General features: G+C 38.9%; 1 protein-coding gene across 1 annotated transcript; it reads right to left on the bottom strand.

Annotated features, from left to right (window-relative positions):
• Nucleotides 1-7,217: 7,217 nt before the first annotated feature.
• On the bottom strand, nt 7,218-21,904 carry KCTD18 (potassium channel tetramerization domain containing 18; the record flags this gene model as incomplete). Its single annotated transcript, XM_080689825.1, has 6 exons — nt 7,218-7,704; nt 10,019-10,121; nt 15,949-16,043; nt 17,229-17,422; nt 19,701-19,912; nt 21,745-21,904. 6 exons carry the CDS (start codon nt 21,902-21,904, stop codon nt 7,218-7,220), a joined length of 1,251 nt encoding a protein of 416 aa, XP_080545951.1.
• Nucleotides 21,905-22,987: the final 1,083 nt, after the last annotated feature.

The following is a 22,987-nucleotide window of genomic DNA, read 5'->3' as shown; positions in this document are numbered from 1 at the left end:
AGCAAAAGTCACCAGGAAGCTGCCCAAAGAGTTCTGGGGGCGCAGCAGGGGGACTCACTGAACTGGAAAGCAGAGCCTGCTGGGGAGACCACGGGGGTCCCGCACACAAAGCAGGCACTGCAGGAGCAAGACACGGGTACACACTGAGCCCAGAAGAAAAGGCCCTTGTCCCACAGTGTTCTTCCAGTGACACACATCACACCAATAGAAGTGTTTACAGGGGCCAGCCCCAGCGTCTCAAGCAGAGCAGTGAAGATTGGATTTGGAGAAGAAAAGGAAACAGGTGAAATGGTAACAGGAAAAGAAAAGAAAACAGGAAGCAGTGCCCTTACAAAGCACTATACAAGTATTTGGTAAATGGCTATGCGGTATACAGAAGAAGAAGGCCCACCGAGCTCATCTCTGGGAAGGTGGAGAGAGCGGCAAGCTCCCACCAGAGCAGCCGGGCCTGGACTCTGGAGGAAGAGTGCATGGATGCGAATCCTGACTGCCTCCTGCCGGCAGATGGGCAGCTCACAGACACCTCTGTGTTTCATTTTTTCTACCTATTTGTAAAATGGTGATGAGATGCCTACATCATAGGATTCAATTATTAAATAATATATCCAGTGCATACGAGAGTACATCTTAGTTTTAATTAGCTAGTTTCTTAGGAAAAACCAAAATGCTTCTAATGTTATACCAAACCCAGAAATGTAAATAGGATCCAAAAGGATAAATGTTTTTCTCTGGCAGGCCTGCAACATCCTTTTGTTTCATACCATCTCCCTTCTCTCAGGTGCCTGCCTGTAACTGCCCACTCCAGTTTCTCTTACTCACCCACAGCCACTAAGTAGGAGAGGAAATTGTTTGCTCAGGTTAAGCCACCAACTAGAATGATGGTTCTCAATAAAGGGAAATTGATTCCCATGGCAGGAAATATTTGAAAATATCTAGAGATACTTTTGATACCATCACAACTTGGCCAAAGAGGTCCTGGCCAGAGATGCTCCTACACACTCTACAGTGAAGAGGAAAATCATCTGGTCCAGAACGTCAGCAGGACTATCATAGAGAAACCGTGATCTAAAGTGCAATGATTTGAATGTGTCCCCAAAAAAGCATATGTCAGAAATTTAAACCCCAATGTAGTAGCATTAGGCAGCAAGGCCTCATGGGAAAGATTTCATCAGGAGAGCTCCACCCTCATAAATAAATGCCAGGTAGGAAAGGGCTTGGGGGCTGTGAGCTCAATTGTGCTCTGTCGCACACTTTTTGCTCTTTAACTTTCTACCACTGGATAGTGCAGCAAGGCCTTTGCTGGATAGGGGTCAAGATCCTAGACTTCTCAGCAGGGCGTGGTGGCGCACGCTTGTAATCCTAGCCTTTGGGAGGCTGAGACAGGAGGATCACAGTTCACGGCCAGCCTCAGCTACATAGGTCATCTGCAACTCAGTGAGACCCTGTTTCAAGATAAATAATTTTTTTTTTAAAAATTGTGTGGGGGCGTTGCTCAGAGGAAGAATCCCCCTGGGTTCAATCCCCAGTATAGAAAAAAAGAGTTTACCACAGCTGGGTATAGTGGTACATGCCTCTAATCCTAGTACTTGGGAGGCTGAGACAAGAGGATCACAGGTTTGAGGGCACCCTTAGCAACTAAGCAAGATCCTGCTTCAAAATAAAAAATAGGTCTGAGGGTACAGTCCTGGGTTCAACCTTCAATACCCTCCCCCCAAAAACCTTTTTTTTTTTAAAGTATATCTCTGTTCAAGTTACCTAATTTCAAGTGTTCTGTTATAGCAAAACAGACGAAGACAAGCGGTAGGTACAAGGGATTTGGAGAAAAGGAACAGAAAAGAGTAGATGAGCACATGGTCCTTGGTTCCTCCAGCTACCCTGGGTTCTCAACTCCTTCAGCCTAGGTCACCATCTTCAGACTGCCTGACCTACCTGGGGTCTAAATGTGGATTCCTGATGTCCTTAAAACATTAGTGTCATCTGTCTACATTCAAAACTGAGTTCCTAGGTCTTCCAAACAAAGAAGTTAGGGGAGGACTTCTCAAAACAGTTGCTACTAAAGCAGAAATACCCCAAATTTTAACAAGTCTTGGTAGAAGAATGCAATATTTGCCTTTTTTCCAACTTTAGAAGATATCCACCTTTTTATTTCCAGGACATGCTTTTTTTTTTTTTTTTTTTTTTTTTTTTTTTTTTTTTTTTTTTTTTAACCAGTTTCTCTTCTAAGCCCCAGGCCTCCAAATTCATACCTGGAGCTCAGCAGAGATTTACAAAGTAATGAGGGCTTTGGAGTGAAAGAAGGAAATGAAAAGTAAAGCAACATTATAAAATGAAAAGCTGTCCAATAAACAAGTAGGGCAGAATTCTGACTGACAGTCACTATGAAGTTCTATCTGTCATAGCTACAAACTGCAGCAGAAACCGCATAGCTAGCAATATGAAATGCATATGGACTGTCTGAGGCTACACACATGTGAACAAAGGAAAATTCTTCTATAGCCATGTAAACCACATGGATCTCACGAGGCTGGCAGGACCGTAGGTGAAAACGGCCCCTTTGAGGCTGCACCACCAACCAACTTCCATGAGCATGCAATTCTAGAGACAGCTGGAAACCGACTTTATTTTATCCTGTTAGTTATTCACGAGGTTTCTTTTCTTGGCTGTACTACATGCTTGAAGTCCTGCAGCTCTCAACAAAGGACCACTCGCCCACTGTTCAGTGACTGGGCAGTCAGCAACTTGTTGATAGTTTCCAAGGGAGACTTTCAAGATGTGGGACGATGACAGTATGTTCTCTAACCTAAAAGTTCCTAGTTAACTTATGAACGCACAGGTGTAAGTCATTTGAAAATGCTTCTCAATGCCATAGGAGCTCCTTCATTTCATCAAGTTCATTCTTTCTATTTAGTATCTAACACTGGACCAAATGTACATTACGGCTATTCAAAAGGTTTAAGACAAGCCAGGTGTGGTGGTGCAGTACTTGGGAGGCTGAAATAGGAGGATCCTAAATTCAAGGACAGCCTCAGCAAGTAGTGAGACTCTCACCAACCTAGCAACACCCTGTCTCAAAATAAAATAGGGCTGGAGGTATAGCTCAGAGGTAGAATGACCCTGGGTGCAATCCCCAGTACCAAAAAAAAAGTATATGATCCTCTATTTTATCTATTATTTTCACTTATTATTACTATTTTCATTTATTATTTGTGATACTGGAGATTGAACCCATGGGCGCTCTACCACTGAGCTACATTTCCCAACCCTTTTTGCTCTTTGAGACAGTCTTGCTCAATTGTTGAGACTGGCCTCCAGCTTGAGATCCCCTTCCTTCAGGCATGTGCCACCCAGGAAGGCCACCACCCTGCAAGGCCATCCTTCCTTTTGCAAAACAATTTACTACCACAGACAAAATGCTATGTACATCAAAAGTTTCCTATAAACAATCCCTCAGGTAAGGCTAACTATGCTTGTAAGTTAATTCCTTCTTTAAAAACCAAGGTATAGTTAGATAATGATCATACTTTATTTAACCAGTCAGAAGTGACAGTGTTTTAAATGTTAGCACCTGCTAAGGAGGCAGTGAAATTCAGCCTGTAAAGGAGAAAGAAACTCCATGGGCAGAGGGGAGTCAGTGCGGCTGCTTTACTAGCGAGTCAGGAAGTAGCAGCCATCTCTGAATCACTTTAACTTGACAAGCTGTATAACTACGATGGTCATTACTAAGAGCAGTTGTGGTCACTAGCATGTCCTTTGTTCTCCTGACAATAGAAACTGCAAAGTCTGAAATTAGTTTCTGGACCCCCTAAAGATTGCTACCAAGTAAATGTTCTAACATTACTGTAGTGCGGGAGTTGTCCTCAGCTGTCCAGAAATTTCTAGAAAGCCTACTTTCTACCAGGCACCGCAGGTACAGAAGCAACAACCTGTGTAGCAGGAGATGGATGTGTAACCCAATGCTTTCATATTCTTCTGCTCAAAGGCTTCGAATATTAGCAAGGCTTATATGCAAATATAGACTTTTGCATTTACTTCCCCTGAACTTCTAGTTAGATGAATACTGCGTCATTCTGCAGAAATCAGGTTATGGGGCTAACGCAGGTCTATTCACGCAGGTCTGTTCAATCATTCTTCTATAGTCTCTGCTTTTCTGAATGCCATTTTCTTGATCTTTAAAAATTGGGAAAGGTTTTTTTTTATTGTGAGGTTGCTCTACAGCCAAAAATCAATAAACAAAATATATAAAATACTTTATAAATTGTAACATTTGGCAATAAAAACAAAAGAAATCCTTCAGTAGGTTACCACTGCCAACCTGAGGCTCTCCGTGACACAAGTTTTAACCAGTGCAAGCCAGTTTTCAACACAGATTACCAGGATGGGCAAGGTCATTTTTTTTTTTTTATAGAAGACTTAAATACTCTACTTAATCTTTAAAAGGTTCTATGTGTCTACTGACCCAACTGCATTAACTTACTTCTCAGGTCACTTTTCTGTGTGTTTTGTTCTTGGGGCTTTTTGTTTTGTTTTGTTTTTGGTACTGGAGGCTGAACTCAGCAGCATTCTACCTCTACGCTTTATCTCATCCCTTATTTTATTTTTAATTTGAGACAGGGTCTCAATTGCTGAGGCTGGCCCTGGACCTGCAATCCTCCTGTCTCGGCCTCAGGATTACGACTATGACCACCCAGCTCAAATCATTTTTTATAGGTTTCCTTTTTCTGTCCAGAAAGATAAAAAACTTATCATGATGAGTTATCTACTATAAATTCTTGTGTGTTCGCAGAGTCTGCTAGGGTAATGACATTAGAGTGAAAGAAGCAAACCAAAAATACATTTTCACACAAAACTAAGTTAGCCCCCAGGAACCACACACAAATGATGCTGAAGTCTTAAATTTGACTTTGACTCTCGATAACATACTTTCTTCTCCAGCTGAGCTATACCAGCTTGTAGCAGGTTTCCCTTAAACTACTTAATATGAAGAAATGAAAACTGTTGACTGAATCACCTATGATTAATCTTCAAGACGTTTCCTTTCTAAATAAATATTTATTATGTATAAATACACATAATATGTGTTTATTAGTTTAAATTTCCTTATATAAATCAGCAACTCAAAATGTCCATCTAGATCGAGAGTGTGTGTGTGTGTGTGTGTGTGTGTGTGTGTGTATGTGTGTGACTAGGGATTGAACCCCAGGGGCATCCTACCTCCAAGCTACACTCCCAACCCTATTTTTTTCATTTTTACTTTGAAACGTGGTCTTACTAGGTTGACAAGAGTATCACTACTCGCTGAGGCTATCCCCAAACCTGTGATGCTCCTGTCTCAGCCACCTGTGAACCACCACACTTGCCAAGTAATAATAGTAATGTCTGTATTAGTAGTTCCAAAACTTCACTCCAATCTTTAATTTTCAGAATGCCTGGATTTCCTATAATAGCATTTTTTAAAGGTGACTGAATAGTCTGTATCTCCCACAGAAGAATATCATTATAGATTTCAATTAATTATTGTTTCTACCCAAATAAACCACTTAATTCAAAAGGTATTAGTAGATGGATAGTTATCCAAAAATTTTTTAATTATTTTACACAATATTTAGACAAGAAAGCAACTTTGCATGCAGAAACAGAAAACCTATATGAACTAACAAGCTTTCAAGCTACTAAAAAACTCCAACTCTCAAATCAGTAGTCATAGAAAATGTCACTTTGTATAGAAAAGTTTTTATTTTGTAAAAAGTAATGTTTTCAATAAAATTTACTTTTTCAAGGCAATGAAAGTACAGTGCTAAGCATCTGAGTAAAAAGTCCCCTGCCTTAGAAACTCACTGCTGAACACCCTGAAGGCACACTGCTCACTGCGAGTAGAAGTGTGATCCAATTACAAGACACACGTGTAAGAGTAAACACAACTGAACAGTCGCGAAAAATAGAGAATTAATCAATATGCTGTTTAAAAATATTAAATTCAAGGTACATGGAAATGTAAAAAAAAACATACTGTACAATCAGAATGACTCTTTATGGTCATTTCTGAAGAACAAATACTAACTTTAGTTAAAAAGCTAAATTTTTTAACTTCTCTTTTCAAAGTATTTTCAAAACTTAACTATTCAAATTAGAATGTAATATTTTAACGTTTATTCCAAAGATGTTATATAGGTTTTATCATCGAAATCTTCTTGTGGTACATATAAATAAATCTGCTAACGGAAAAGAGTAAGAAAAGCCAATTCGGGAAAGAAAATAGCTTAGTTCAGTGAGAGTAAGTGTGATCTCACATTATTGTCTTATTTCCCTCACCATCATTTTTTTTTTTTTTAAACCGGTCTCACTAAGTTGCAGAGGGCCTCACTAAGTAGCTGAGGCTGTCTGTGAACCACGATCCTCTGGTCTCAGCCTCCCGAATGCTAGGATTACAAGCATGCGCCACCACGCCCGATGTTTTTTTTTTGTGGGGGGGAGGTGGTACTGGGGTTCCTGGAAACCCTCTGGGCTACACTCCCAAACCTATTTTTTATTTGGAAATAGGGTCTCTTAAGTCGGCAAGGCTGGCTTCGAACTTGTGCAATCCTCCCATCTCCGCCTCCCACAAGGGTGGGGATTACAAGCAAGCATGGGCCACCATGCCCGGCAACCATCCTTTCTTTTCATGTTGTCTCTCGAGGCTGACAGCAGCTGTGGGCAGCTCGCCTTGCTCTGCGCTTCCTCTCAAGCCTCTCCTGGCTGTGCTAGCAAAAGTGCTGACACCACCCCCCAACCTCTCCATCTTACCAGGCAGGAACATCAACGGCCAGGCTTCACCCCTCACCCCTATCCCTGGCTGCAACAAGTAACAAGTAGAATATGCAGGTGCCTGAGTCCATGACACAGGAGCAACAAAAGACTTCCCTAGTGACTACTGTGCTGAACTGTCTTGTCACCTTCGTACCAGTTAACCACCTAAGTAAAGTTAAAAAATTAAAAACCAGAAAATCAAACTGCCGGTAGACAAATAATCTTCTAAAAGTTGGGAAAATAAAAAGTAAATAGAGCCGAGCCCAACCAAAGCCAGCCCTCCTCTATTCCTACTTCACAGAATTAATCTTTCCCATAATAATCCTTAGCATAAACATGCTTCCCCTTCCACTGTATCAAGAAATGGCATCACTTATTAGTGTCAAAGGTGTTGGAAACTCTGAGACAAACAGGAAGTGCCGAGTCTACCATTGTTATCCATCAGCCTGGTCTTTCCCATTTTCAGTCCGCACATCCAAAGTGCTAGAAGCTTCTGGAGGAGGTGACTTTGGGGGACTGGCCGGCCTTCCTGCAGTGGGGGCGGGCAGCGAGGCACACAGCGGAGTCCTCTTCAGCTTTATCACACGGTGGGGTGTGGGCTTCTTGTCAGAGAGCAGCGCCTTGGCTGGAGGGAGGGGTGTGGCTCCATTTTCAGCACTTCCAGCCCCATGAGAAGCCTGCGAGTGGCCAGACATCCCGGTGCCCATGGGGGACGCAGCGCGCTGAGCTGCCCTTCCGCTCTGAGAGTGGTCTGCTGTCACCTGGGAGGTCTGCACAGCACTGGCTGGAGACACCCTGACCGAAGCAGAGTTCTTGACTTTAATTTGCGTGCTTGTGGACGGGCCCAAAAATCGCACTGGCTTCGGACCAGCCTTACAGTTCACACTTTCTTCTTCATCATCATTGGGTGTTGCCAGTCGCCTAGAACACAGAAGCATGTCTTTTTCAGTATTTACAATTTCGTAACTAACTTAAAAAGTCTCCCAAGTGAACCTTCAGAGTTAACAAAAAGGCTTTGGCATCAAAAATTAAAGTCAAGAGATTTATAGGCCTCAATGACTTCATTTTTCATTTCCCACCAAGGTCAATATGTAAATTAGCAAGCTTACAAAAGATTGTTTCAACTTAATACAAACTGTAACTTTTAGAGTCACATATAATATTAACCCAACAAGAAGTGCTACAGGAAAATTATATTATGCCTCACTCTGTCCCCCAAAATCCTGGTATAATCCAGAGGATAATCAAGAATATACAAAGTAGTTTTCTCCAGAACCACACTGTTAAGAAGTTAACTGAATAAAAAAAAAGGGGTTTCACTGTCAAATAAATTTGAGAATTTCTGCTGCATATTTTATTTTCCAACTGGAGAAAAGCCATGTTGGCACCCAAAAGGTTCTGAGAAGGCCCACAGGAAAGACACCCGTTTAACTTTGTTATATCTGTATTTCCCAATCATTCTGCAGTGAAACCTTTGACAGCCAGTAAAATTTACATGCATGTTACAGGACACATGTGGAGAAGGGGGGCTGCTAGCATGGTCAAGCCCTTGGTGTGGTTGTTTTGAATTTTAATCATACTGAACAAACCTTCAAAGATTCCTGTACTATATTTATCATTCATTATAAATAGCCTAAGAGAGAACATTTCTAAAAATGACCTTAAAACATGAAGGGTAACAGCAATCCTCCCAGTTCACTTCCTTCCACACAGCACTAGTGTGTTGTTAAAGGCAATTACCACTCATTCTTGGAAATGGGATCAGAATAGCCTGGTTATATGAAAACTTCCAAATGTAGCAAAGAATGCCAATATAATATATCCAACCCTAAAACTCTACTGAACATAATTACATTTTCTCTGATGAGTCGGATGGCTCCCTGGTACCTCACAAGCCCTTTTCATGATGTTCATGATGCTTCATGAAATCCCAGAGAAAAAATCACTAACACACAGGGACATCTCCATCAACTACACCTATGTGCCTTGTTTTCGTCTACATCTTCCACTAGACTCCACATCAAGGATCTCAATCCCGACACTGTTACCCTATGGTCAAGTCGATCTTACTGTAGGAGCTGCCCTGCAACAGTACAGGATGTTCAGCAGCAGCCCTAGGCTCTGGCCACAAGACGCCGTATCCATAGTGCAACAACCTAAACTGCCCCAAACACTGCCAAATACCTGCGGGGGAGCCACTGTTCCAGCCCTAAATAATACTTGCTAACTTTTGGCTCTAAAGGCAAAATAAAGAATGATAATTCACTTCGAGGCTTTAAGAAATACAATCTATTTTGACATGAAATGATTAACTACAAAAACTGAACAAACTTCTCTGCATTTTTGTGAAAGACCCAGAGGGCAAAAATAAGAAAGGAATCTGAAATTCCATAGAGTTAGGAACCAAATTCCAGAACATGTGATCAAGAAATCAGAATATTTGAAAGCCCTGAATAAAATCTAGACACTTAAAGAGGAAAAGTGATTTTAAGTGTATTTAAAACACAGCAAAAGCCGGGCGTGGTGGCACACGCTTGCAATCCCCGTGCCTGGGAGGGAGAGACAGGAGGATTGCACAGGTTCGAAGCCAGCCTCAGCTACTTAGTGAGGCTCTCAGCAACTTAGTGAGACCGTTTCCAAATAAAATAGAAAATACGTCTGGGAGTATAGCCTGGAGGTAGAAAGCCTCTGGGTTCCACCCCCAGTACCACCAAAATAAATAAATAAATAAATAAATAATAAATAAAACACAGCAAAAGATACAGATGTGGAGTGAGTATAATGCTAATAACTTCATGGAATAGAAGAAAATACACTTAAATAAAAATGCTATTTGTGACATTGTGAAAAGAATCAGATTAACCCACAGGAAATTTCAAACATTAAATTTAAATAGATTTTTTTTTTTACATTTGCCAATAAAGCCTGAGATTTTTGCTCTTGTGGGGGGAAATGCATACCACAGCAATGTCACTGTATCCATAACCATGTTTAAAAACCACACTCTCCCACATGGAATATACTACATACCCAGAGAATTAGTCCCAGTTTTTACATAGTTTGGTAACTTGTATTTCTTGAGGTCAATATTTTAATGATAAAGCAGAAGAATATTCATCTAGGTGATTAATAAGTTTAGTAAGGTCAATGAACTATTATTCAATTCCCCTTCACAAAGAAGATTAAAATATCAGTCACAGATTATTAAAAACAACAATAAATAGTCACAGATAACCTCTTTCGAATTGGAGTCATGTGACGCAGGTTTCCAAGCAAAGGCCGCTCTTCCAGAGTCCAGCATTCGATCAGCTCGTGAGGTACCCGCCAGTAGCTAACACCTTGAAGAGAAAAGAAAGACACTGTTAAGAGAGCCACTGTTCATGAAACATTTTTAGCAGCACTGGATTATGTACACAAAAAGGGAAAATTTTATATTATGTTAATCATAACTTAAACCTGACTTTAAAAATAAGGTAAATTTAAGGGATCAAATTTGGGGGTGTTTTGTAGCATATGTAGGTTTTAGAGCAAGATCAACTAGTTCTAGTACATAATTCAGTGAGTTTCTGAATTTTTTCTGGCAGTTTTTTTTTTTTTTTTTTTTTTTGGTGGTATCGGGGTTCCTGGAAGCCCTTCTACCTCTGGGCTAAACTCCCAGACCTGTTTTATATTTTTATTTGGAAACAGGGTCTCTTAAGCCAGCAAGGCTGGCTCTGAACCAGCGTGATCCTCCTGTCTCCGCCTCCTAAGTGCGGGGATTACCAGTGTGCGCTACCACGCCCGGTGAGTTTCTGGCAAATTTAAACAGTATACCCATAGCCAAAATTAGAATATAGGACATGGTGGGGGGTTGAGACCAGGGATCTACTACCTTCCAACTATGCTTCTAGCCCTACTTTAATTTTTTTTTCTTTTTTTATGGTACCAGGAATGGAACCCAGGAGCTTTCTACCTCCGGGCTATACTCCCAGACCTATTTTATATTTTATTTGGAAACAGGGTCTCACTGAGTTGCTGAGAGCCTCACTAAGTAGCTGAGGCTGGCTTTGAACCCGTGCGATCCTCCTACCTCAGCCTCCCAAGCGCTGGGATTACAAGCGTGAGCCACCTCGCCCAGCTTAACCCTACTTTAATTTTCATTTTGAAACAGTTTCATTATGTTGCTGAGGCTGGCCTTGAACCTGAGATGTCTCAGCCTCTCAGATACTGAAATTATAGGTGTGTGCCACCATGCCCAGGAGGATAAAGGACATTTCTATCGCTTCAGAAAGTTCCCTCATGCCATATTATAGCCAATTCCCTCCTGTCTATCTCTAGTTTTGCCTCTTGAGAATACCATATAAATTGAATATCATATGTAGTCTTTTGTGTCTGGCTTCTTTGATATGTTGCTTTATGATTCATACATGTTGCTATATATACCAATGATCATTTTTATTGTCATAGTATTCCACTGTGTAGATAGATCACTATATTTTCTTTAAACAACTTTCATATTTTTCCTGCCTATAAAGTAATTCACATTCACTGTATAAGACCTGGAAAGTATATATAAGAAAGTCAAAATCAATTCTAATCCAAATGCCAGGAATCATGGCTAAGGACATACCAATATATTTTATTCCAGCCTTTTTTCTATTCATATGATATACCCACAATTGAAAGCACTTTACAATTAATTTTGTTTTCTGCTATTATTTCCTGTACTTTACCATGAGCAACATCTATGTAAAGAGTTGTTCAATATAAATAGCTTTATTATCTTCTAAATAACTTTGGATTACACCTATTTATTCCAACATATGAATATGTAACATATTTATATAGCTCATTTTTTATTTTGAAACAGACTCTAAATTACTATGTGCTGGTCTCAAATCTGTGATCCTCCTTCTCAACCTTCCAAACATTAGGTGTGTGCCATCTTACCATCTTACCCTGCCTAAATAATTTTAATAGCTTATTCTATTCTGTGGATGAACCAAAATGTATAGAGCCAAATTTATCAATTTTTGCCTTAATTATTTATTTTGAGCTTATAATTTTCTTAAGAAATCTATTATTTTTTATTTTATTGGTGCATTATAGTCATACATCTTAATGGAGTACAAGATGGCAGAGGCATACATGTACCCATCACTCCTTTAGCCCTTCCCCAATTCCCATCCCATTCCCTCCCCCTTCCCTCCTTCTCATGTTTGGCTATTATTTAGATTTCCTCTTATTATAATTTTTATTCACAAATCCACTTGAGATCAGAAACAGTCTTTAAAAATACTATCATAGAACTATAACATGTTTTATTATCAGAGTTAGACTAATCCCTCTAATTGTACTTCCCCAAATTTTCTTGCTACTTTACCTGTTTATTCTTTCAAAGGAATTTAGAATAATTTTCTCCAGATTTCAAAAAAGTTCCATTGATATTTTAGTAGAAATTATGCTAAAACTAAAATTTGAGAATTGACCTTTTTTTTTTTTTTTTGCAGTACTGGGGATGGAATCCAGGGGCATTCTACCTAGGAGCTACACTTCCAGCTCCACTTTTATTCTTTATTTTGAAACAGGGTCTCACTGAGTTGTGGAGGGTATCATTAAGTACCTGAGGATAACCTCGAACCTGTGATCCTCCTCTTTCAGCCTCTCAAATACTGGGATTACAAATGTGCACCACCTTGCCCAGCTGAGAATTGAAATCTTTTTAATAATCAGATTTACCATTCAGGACCCTGGTATGTCTGTCTCACCATTATTACCATCAGGTCTCCATTTTTATGGATGGATAAATGGATGGATGAATAGAAAAAGGAACAAGTAGATAAACACATTTTTAGCAGTTTCCTTCACAGAAAACCCAAACATGCCTTGGGCTATCCCAAGGGCAGTACTAGTTATTTTATGTTTTGTTTATTACTATCATAAATGGGATTTCCCCCTATAATTTCTAACTGATTTATCATAGATAAACTGCTGAGCATCATACCCCTGTATCTAGCTCCTTTAGTCTACTAAATTTAAATGCTTTTTTTAAGGAAATTTAATTCCAGAACAAATTTTTGACAATATTTTTTAAGGTTAGGAAACATATCAATGTAAAGAATCACTCCAATGTTCCTACCTAGGCTTATTAAATTTGATCTCTTTTATAACCATTGATGTTTCCACTAATCACAGTCACCTCGATTCTTCTAATCATCCTTTTAATCATTAGTCACATGGGGACTCTGTTGTAGTATGAGTTCATCAGTGTAAATCCACCACTGATTACTATCTCAAATTGCACGCTTTCTAGTAGGTAAAGGTGAACATCTTGATATGTAAGAGGCTAATTACAACTATCACTGAAATCAGTATCAGGAACTGGTATTGAACAAAGCTAGGAGACAACCTAAAATTGTGGAAACACTAGAGTGCAGGGAAATTCTAATGTGGGAAAAAATGTAAAAAGTCAGTGTCCACATAGTAAATGAAAGGCATAGGAGTAGAGAGATGAAAGAGAAATGATATGCTGCAGTTGCCTGTACCTCCAAAAGCTGAGCTAACTGCATGGAGCCATCACAGGAAGACCCTGCTTGAAAAGACGGTGACCGGGGAATCATTTCTAAGCACTCTATTCTCTTCAATTCACCCATACATAACAGTATCTTTAAGTAAGGAGATCATATAGCTACTTTGAATGATGTGAAGCTTATTTCAAATGAGTAGCTAGTATTTTCAGACTTATCTATAATAGAGTTTCTAGACCTGGAATCCACAGTCTTCCAAGGGACCCCTGGATAGAATAAACTGGAATGGGAAAGATTATATCCTTAGTCTTATTTATATCTAACTCATACTTAGCATTTCCTCCAATTATGAATATAAACAACAAACGAGAGCAGTATTGGTAATATCTGAAACTGTGTCATAGGTAGTAGTCATATATATTTTTCATATGACATGCAATTATTGCAGATATCTTGAACTTTCATTTATGCTTCTTTCTTCCTTGAAATTATAATAATTAAAACTGTTCCTTTTATCAAATGTGTCAATAAAGAAACATTTCTCTTACTATTTCATGATTTTTTTTTACTTTGATAACTGTATTTCAATATAGGTGGATTCCTTAGTACTCCTCTGTATTTAACTTTACACACTGAAAAACAGGATTGCAAAAAATGTTTCACAAGTTTCTAGCCTGCAAGAAGGTTCATGGAACAAAATTCTAAGCTTCCCAATCAAGGGGATTCAAAATATCAGTGACACAGTGAATACTTTCATGTTAATAGATTTTTATTTTATCATTAAAATGCTTTAAATTGATACTTTTGAGTTTTCTAAAAAGATATTGTGCACAAATAATGACTCTGTCTTCTCCTCTCCAATAGCTTTTACTTCTGTTTCTGCCTTCCAAAACTTTGTTAATAACAATGATGTTCCACTTCATGCCTTTGAAAAAGCTAAAGTCAGTCACATGCTTTGAGGTCAGTTTTCTACTTCAGCTCTTCCTAAAACAGTGGAGAAAGAAGCCAGGCTGGGGCCTCCAGAAGGCGTCCTGCCAGGCCAGAGGCACATAAGAAGACACAGAGAACAACAGGGGGTTTGTTCTCCAACTTGAGCCTAAGTACCTCAAAGTAAATTAAATCTCAAATAACAAGCTTAAAGAGACTAGAATCTCAGAGCACTTCCATCATCCTGCGTCACCCTGGCTGCTTGAGGGGCACAGCAGGAAAGGAAGAGGAACGTGAGAAAGGAAACAAGGAGAGGAGGAGGGCTGGCACCAGCACTGCCCACGCGGCCTGGGGTGGGTTTTAAAACCTCTTCCCATGCAACAATAAAAATGAGTTTAAAAAATGAAAATAAAAAGCAAGACACAGACTAGGAGAAAATATCCACAATATATGTATTTGATGAAAGGGATATATCCAGAATAATAAAGACCTCTGAAACTAGAAAAATTAATAAGTAAATAAAAACAAAAGCCTCTTCCTCTCATTGCACTTGTTCTCATGTGACTGGCAGTCTGTCTATACTAGCTTTCAGGAGCATTTGAGGACTGGGATGTGTCTTATTTATCGCTGGATCCAAATTTAGGACATAAGAGTGCCTTGCTTCTAATAGACACTCAATATATACTTGTTAGTCAAGGAGAAAACACTTAAGCAATAGAAGAGCCAATGCTCTGTGACCCCTGAGCTAGTGGCATAGCCTCTCAGAGACTCGGTCTCTTCATCTATAAGATGGGAATACAGTTCATAGAGCTGTTTTAGGACTAAGAGATACTGAATACCAACTACTCGCCACAGTGAAATTTTTTGTTGTGTTTGGCTGTACTATGGATAGAACCCAGGGGCATTCTACCTCTGAGCTACACCTCCAGCCCTATTTTTTATAATTTATTTTGAAACAGGATCTCACTGAGGGCCTCACTAAGTAGCTGAGGCTAGCTGAGAACCTGTGATTCTCCTGTCTCAGCCTCCCAAGTACTGGGATTACAAGCATGCGCCACCACGCTTGGCTCCACAGTGAATATTAATCAGTGCTGTTATCACTATCAACTCTCACTAAGTAATTTGATTAAAAACAGTCAAATTGGGCTGGGTGTGGTGGCACACGCTTGTAATCCCCGTGCTTGGGAGGTGGAGACAGGAGGATCGCACAGGTTCAAAGCCAGCCACACTGGCTTAAAGACCCTGTTTCCAAATTTTTAAAAAGTATAAAAATAGCTCTGGGAGTGTAGCCCAGAGGTAGAAGGGTTTCCAGGAACCCCAGTACCACCAAAAAAAACCCCAAGTATATACTTTAGTTATTTTATAAAAGCTCTTTGGACATTTCTTCCAATATTATTTTAATTCTCTCTTTTCTTACATATTTTATGCTTAATTTAGAAGTATACTTCTTAAGACAATACCAGGTACACAGTAGGTCTAAACAAACTCCTATTAAATTGAATAAGCATAACTAATAGAAGCATATTTGAAGTTATTGAATTATAAGTTATTAATATCTAACAATTTGTGGGATAAAGACATTAGCAAAATGTCTCATTGTCAACAGGTTATAAATCCTTTGACACACTAAAAAATATACTTTCTCAAAAAAAAGAAATGCCACATTTGTGCTTGCTTTGTCTTATTAAGGAAAAGTTCCCTGCTTCCATGAAATAAAAGAACTGCACTGTACCTTTGCCTTCCCAAGCATCAAAGGCATCCATCATTTTCTTCAACTCTGCTACTGAATAATAGCTCCAAATGTACTGAACATTATTTCCCGCCTCTCTAGAAAATATTGCAAGAAGTAATAAAATATCAAGTATGAATATGTATACATATGTTCAGCTAATAGTAAGTTCTTTTTTTTCCCCCTGTGGTACTGGGGTATGGAACCCAGGGGCATTCTACCTCTGAGCCACACACCCCCAGCCATATATTTTTCTTTGTTTTGAAACAGGGTCTCACTGAGTTGCAAAAGGCCTCACTAAGTAGCTGAGGCTGTCCTTGAACCATGATCCTCCTGTCTCAGCCTCCCAAATGCTGGGATTACAAGCATGCACCACCACGCCCAGCCTGATGATAAGTTCTTGATAATTAAGGAAAAATATATGAGATTCAGAAGTTGTTCTGGGACCCTTAAGTCTATGCATACATTTACAAATATGTGTGTGCATCATATACTAACCTACATTTGGTCTCTTTTTACCACAATGACATATGTTAATTTCACAATATAAATCACATAGATAAATCAATACATTCTTAAAATCAAGTTTCTTTCTTTTAAAAAAAAAGTCAGCTAGAAAAGATTTGACTTTGGTTAAAAATTTCCTAGCAGCATGCCATGCACTTACATAAAAACAGCCTTGCCTGTAAGAATTAAAAGACATCTCCAATCATCTACAAAGAACACTTACATGATCATACACTAGTCGCTAATATGTGACCCAATCCAATCTCTCAACGAATTAAAAAACAAAAGTTTGTCTAGTGAATTGATCATAATAAAGTTATAAGGAGATGACCAGTCTCTCCTGGAAAGACCAGGGATGGCCTTCTTTGTTGCTCAGGACAGAGGTAGAGACCGTCCCTGAGCTGCTCAGTGGGCCTGCTAATTCCAGGCTGGTGCTTCAGCCCCAGGATACAGCCTGGAGGAGACACTGGCTGTTTGGCTTCTCTTTTCTTTCTTTAAAGGTTTAAAGGCCTCTCAGGGAATTTGTTTCCCACTCCTTATTGAGAACTGTCCTTGGTCATGCAGATGCCTGTGCCGTGTGTGTGTGTGTGGGGGGGGGGGGGAGATGGTCTGCAGACCCAGCTCCCAGCTGCACAGCTGCAAGGACTCACTGCGTCTGCTGAGATGTGCTTACAGTCTCTTTCACTCAAGCACAATATCTCATTCAGTAACACCTCTTAGAAGTGACCAAGACTTTATATTATTTTGTTCTTTCTCATATTTAAATTTGGACATACCTTTTAAAAATGCTTTTGCTGTGAATTCTTCCTCCCAGCTGCTTATCAATAGCATCGGTTCCATCAGTTTTTGTGGCATACACACCAATAATTCTACTCTCACAGCTTGCACCAGAGGTGTTGAGATAGTGGAGAACCCAAACTGTAGGCTTATTGCAAACTAAGCCATACGAATCACAGAAGTCTGTTAAAGCCTAAAGGAAAAAAAAAGTGTGTGAATTGAATTTGTTTGAAAAGTGCCTGAATTTGAATTTAATTATGAAGTAAACTAAGATATAAATTTGCTCTATTTGTGTCATATAAAGCTACTATTTCAACTGGTCATAAGAGAAATAAAAGATTATAAATTTCAGCCCAGTCTTTAAACATCTATGTGATGAATTAATTTGGGTAAGGGGAGACAGTCACAGAAAATTCCACTCACAACCCAATGCTCTTTTTTCCATTTAGAGAATCCTTTTCCACATGAAAATTCTATTTGATCTCCTTTTCCACCTGCCAGTATTACTTTTAATTTTATAATCTTTATATAATAACTAAAAATTATTATCTTTTCTTTTTCCTTTATTTTCCCCAAAATTTCCCATCTGACTCAATATTTCACCTTTCACTCTCTAGCCCCATGGTTGGTCCTTATTTTTAATCCCAAATCCCAGTCATAGATTATCCAGATTAATTTGTTCTTTTACCCTGAAGTATAGGTATATGGAACTCCGTTAACAGACACTGTCTGAACCCATTCGGCAGCTGTCTACCTATTCATTCATTTGCTTGAATATTAAGTACCTATTCTATGCCGAGCACTGTCTAAGTCCTGGAGAAATGATGAGGAACAAGAGACAGGATCATGCAGGTGACATTTAAAAAGCTATCGACCCAGCATGCAATAAGTGCCACGCAATGAAAATGTAAGTGCTATGGAGCACAGTGCAAGAGGCTTTGCCCCATGAACAGGCCTCCGCTGGGAGAAATGACGCGAGGGCTCTAAACACTGAGGACAGCACCTTTGTTTTCTTCACTGCTATATCCCAGGTGTTTGGAATAGGCAGCATAGGAGATACCTAGCATTTACTGACTCGATAATGAAACTAAGACCTTCACACGCCTTGCCTTTTATATACTACAACTACCTCTTACATCGGCCTTTAACTTTACTTGTATATCTAAGAACTCCCAACTATACCTTATACTATTCAAGGGCTAGTACTGGATGTTATTTCTTGGTGTCCCAGAATCCCTGTAGAAAGCCATCCATATCACAAACTTTTGAAATAAATATGTGCTGGCTGATAGAATAAATGTGGACATCCCTTATCATTAAATGCAAACCAGGAATAAAAACTATAGAGTTGAGACTCAGAAGATAAATGTTAACTCTCCTCAATTTTCCAGCCAGGTCTTTCAGCCCTATTCTACAGATGTGGCAAACAACAATGAACGATTATTACTTGACAATTTATAAATCACTTCAATAGCAGAACCCATACGCCCATGTAAATTCCTAAAGAGGATCTGTAGCCAAATCAACTTTCTTTTTGTGCTGGACTCCTAATCACCAACCAACCATCAGATTGCTTCCTAAACAGTGACATCCAAATCGAGGAATTCAAATCAGTTCACATTAAGTTTTCACTGTTAATTATATAAGTATTTTCTTAGATGACAAAATAGCAAATATAACTTATCAATAAGACAGATAATGAAGTTTTTCAGGTCATGTAAAGATCTTTAAAATGTGATTTAAAATAAAAACATATTAAGAAAAGATTTACTATTTTCTTTTCCATTTATTTATTTATTTATTTATTTATTTGATGCTGCAGATTAAACCCAGGATGTTCTACCTCTGACCTATACCCCGAGCCCTATTTTATTTTGAAACACAATCTCAATAAGTTGTTGAGGGCCTCACTAATTTGCTGATGCTGGCTTCAGACTTTTGATTCTCCTGTCTCAGCCTCCCAAGTACTGAGATTACAGACATCACCACCAGTCCCAGCACAATTTATTATTTTCAAAGTAAACTAATCAAAGTAATATTTTACTCAGTAAGAAATTGCTACACTCACTAAATCAGGTAAGAAATTTTATCATTTAACATGACTAGTCTTTTAAAAAAAATCATTTTGGTGAACTAATACCTCTTTGCCCTCATATACCATAGTATAGTTTTAATTTAGAAAAAAAAACCTCAGAAGCAAAATACTTCTATTTAAAAAGTAATCAAAAAGTATAAGCCTTTGAAAAGAAACATAAAATTGATGAACTTTTGAGTAGAAGTGTAATCTATGGTCCTAGAATAGAAATTTGGCTTTAAGAAATGAGTAAACATAATTATAAAATATGTCCTCAAAAATTATTAAAACTCATGTTTGATTTATGTGAAAAGGCAATGCACAAATAATACATTCTGCTTTGTGCATAATAAATATATGTACATTTATATTTTAAAACTTAAGAAAATTCCAAGACCTTTTTAAGTTCTATATTTGACCTTAAAGAATATGTCTCCATTTCATTGGCCAAGTGGTCAGACAGGCTGTATGGATAAGGTATGCCAAAGTAATCAGCTTCTTCCTGAAGGGCAACACGAGTTTGCTCATCTGTGGGAATCTGAACTTCTCCATGAAGATAATCCAAAAGGTATTTAAATAGATGTCCATCACGGTCAATAACACAAGCCCCTAGAAAACATTCAGTTCAAAAATGACTGCAGAGATTCATGTGACAATCAATAAAACTTCAACAAGTCAAACTAGATCTGATGACCTCTACAATTATAAACATTTCTTTCTCACAAGAAAGTTAACATCTAGTGTTGAAATAGGTTGTTAATCAAACTAAGATAGACTTTTGATGTTTCATTGGAACCATAAATATACTAGCAACACTCAGCTTAACATAGTATTATTCTAAAATTGAATTTGAGTAGGTTGTTTGGCAAAATTATCTATATTTCTATAATACTGCATGTAAATCTGAAAGCAAATATTTATCACCAGGGTCACCATGTTTAATTGTGTGGGTGAACTAGGTACACAGGGGCCAGGCCAAGAGGGACAGCAAGGTTGAAATCAAGACCACACTTTGCAGCCTGCCATGGAAGTGCACCTTCCTAGGTAAAGGGGCAACCTTTTCTAACCTGCATAAAGAGACTGTGTGGATTAGTGGTGGACCTTTGTATTCTCACCTACCATATAGGAACATGTATTCTAAGATCCACTTAGAACTCTGACACATTATATTCCCACTGTGGCCACTGCAAAAACTCAGGCTCACTGTAGAAGGGAAGCCGACCCCTGACCTCAGCCCAGCTGCTGCAGGACAGGTGGATGAGTTGGAATTGCTCCATTCTCAAGACAGCATGTGAGCTGCTCTCACTGTATCCAATGTTTGCAGGTCAGTGACACTGCAACCCTGGGGATCCTAGCTCCACATGTACGCTAGATTTGAAATTGTTAGATTAGTCCCTTTGGAGTACAAAAACCTTCACTTTAAAGAAGAAATGTTATGTTGGCATCATTTTATGATAAAAGACTTCTCAAACAATTTAGCAAAATCAGAAAAGGAAAAAAACCTTCTGTATGGGGTTATTTATTTTCTCCCTTGATTAGCCTAAGGACTAAAGAGGTAAAACTTGGGGACAAAGAATAAAACTCAATCCCTGCTTACCATCTTTTTACCAATAACTTTTCTGCCTAGGTGGTCATCAAACCATGGGTACCACACCTTGGTGATTTTCCATTCATTCAACTGCCCTATAGCTAGGAAAACAACCTCCCAAGACCTGGAATTATTACTGTAGAACAGCGTCTCATGCTCAATTGAGACCTCTCAATTCCTCTCCACTAACACAGAACCAAGGTGGTTTCTGGGGCTCACACACAGTGCAAAAACCCTCTCTTGGGCTGATGGAGATTCTTTACAATCAATAGTAGGTTCAGTGAATCCCACACTACTCAAAGCAGACAGAACAGCCCAAGAACCTTATCCTTATATTTTATAGTTTCTTCTAAAACACCAATTTTGGTGACCAAAGGCTTCACTATACTAACATTTTCTTGTTCATATACAGAGGAGTCCACACAGTCAGACCACGTGGTCAGTACAACACTAATTCTAAAATGTCTGCTCTGTCAGGACAGCAGCTGCTTTCTCCAGAGAAATATTGAAGATACAAAGAATCCTATATATTTAATTGGCCTCAATACTTTCAACCATAAAGTCCCACGAAAGTAACGACTTTCAAAACATAGTTAACCCCCATAATTAGGTCACTGGTTGGCCTTCACACATTTTCATTTCTATGTCAACTTTTAGCAACATCACCACAGATTTTTGAATCTGGTATTTAATTTTTCTATGTACGTGATGACTCCCCATACAGTCCTAATGATCTTGATAATTAGACTAATCTAATATGTTCCAATGTAATTAGAAAAATCAAAGGGAATTTTAAATAGAATCCTATTCTAATGAATATTCATGATCATGCTTCTAGACTTTAGCTGGTTACCTGATTCATCTGTTTTTAGAGGAAAACGACCACTGAACATAGATGCCAACATGGAGTCCTTAAAGCGGCACAGTGACTCACGGCGGGCTGTGTACATACAGCCGCCCACATTCAGTCGAAGAATATCTAGCACCTCTTCCTCTGCCTCGTGGCCAGCCATCATTCCTTTGGACACCTACAATTTTGCCTCACACTTTCAGAAACGTCAAAATAACGGTGGTCCTGGACCTCCTCTGTAAAAACAAATGACAATCATTGCTAAAATTTCCAACAATAAATCAATGGTAAAATAAATATATTTTAATATGATTTAAAACAATCCCTCAGGTCAGGTAACATGAAGCATGTCTGTAATCCCAGTACTTGGGAGGGTTGGACAGGAGAATCACAGGTTCGAGGCCAGCCTCAGCAAGCAGGCAAGACCCTCAGCAACTTAGCCACATACTATTTCAAAACAAAAAATAAAATGAAGCTGGAGGTGTAGCTTGGAGATAGAATGGCCCCAGTTCCACAAGAGAAAAAGAAAAAAAGCATTTGGAACAGTCTCTGGCTCAGAGTTAAGTATGCATAATGAGATAAATTTTACCCTAAGATGTATACTAAGGGACTTCATACTGACTCTGGAGATTTTAGGAAACAAAAGAGCAAAATTATTAACAGTGATAACTGTCACTCTTACGTTACATAACTAAGGAATATATCGCTTATCAAATGAATTCTATGTATACCAGTAGCCAGACTGGTCTAGAACTACAATTGACATCTCTTGGTATCCAGCTTCTTCACTCTAAAATGGCTAAAGTTCCGGAGATGTCTTAAGGGTCAGGAGAACATTGACCCTAAGTGACTATGGTGTTTCTATGGAACCTGACTCTTAATATTGAGAATCTGCAGTATCTATACTTTTCATAGCAAGTTAAAAATGTCTGCCAAAGGCTCAACTACATCCATGTCAAATCACTTTTACAAAGGGATCAATTAAAATCATTTTGCAGATGCTCCAATTTAGCCAATAGAATGAGAGAAGAAAACCATTACAATCTGGGAGAGGCCAGGTGGAACACAGCTAGTGGACAGAAATCATTATGGACCAAAGGTGCAGCCCTCCAAAACCACCTCTCGGTGTAGCTTTTTGCTGCTGAGAAGTCCTGGGAGCAGCATGTCAAATATCTATGAGAGAACCATGTCTGAGACACAGGATGGCACTAGTTCACCTGCCCAGTTACCAGCTCCCTGGAATCCT

Source organism: Muscardinus avellanarius (assembly GCF_963383645.1).
Source record: "Muscardinus avellanarius genome assembly, chromosome: 2".
NCBI lineage: Eukaryota > Metazoa > Chordata > Mammalia > Rodentia > Gliridae > Muscardinus > Muscardinus avellanarius.
This window is presented reverse-complemented; position numbering and strand designations above follow the sequence as displayed.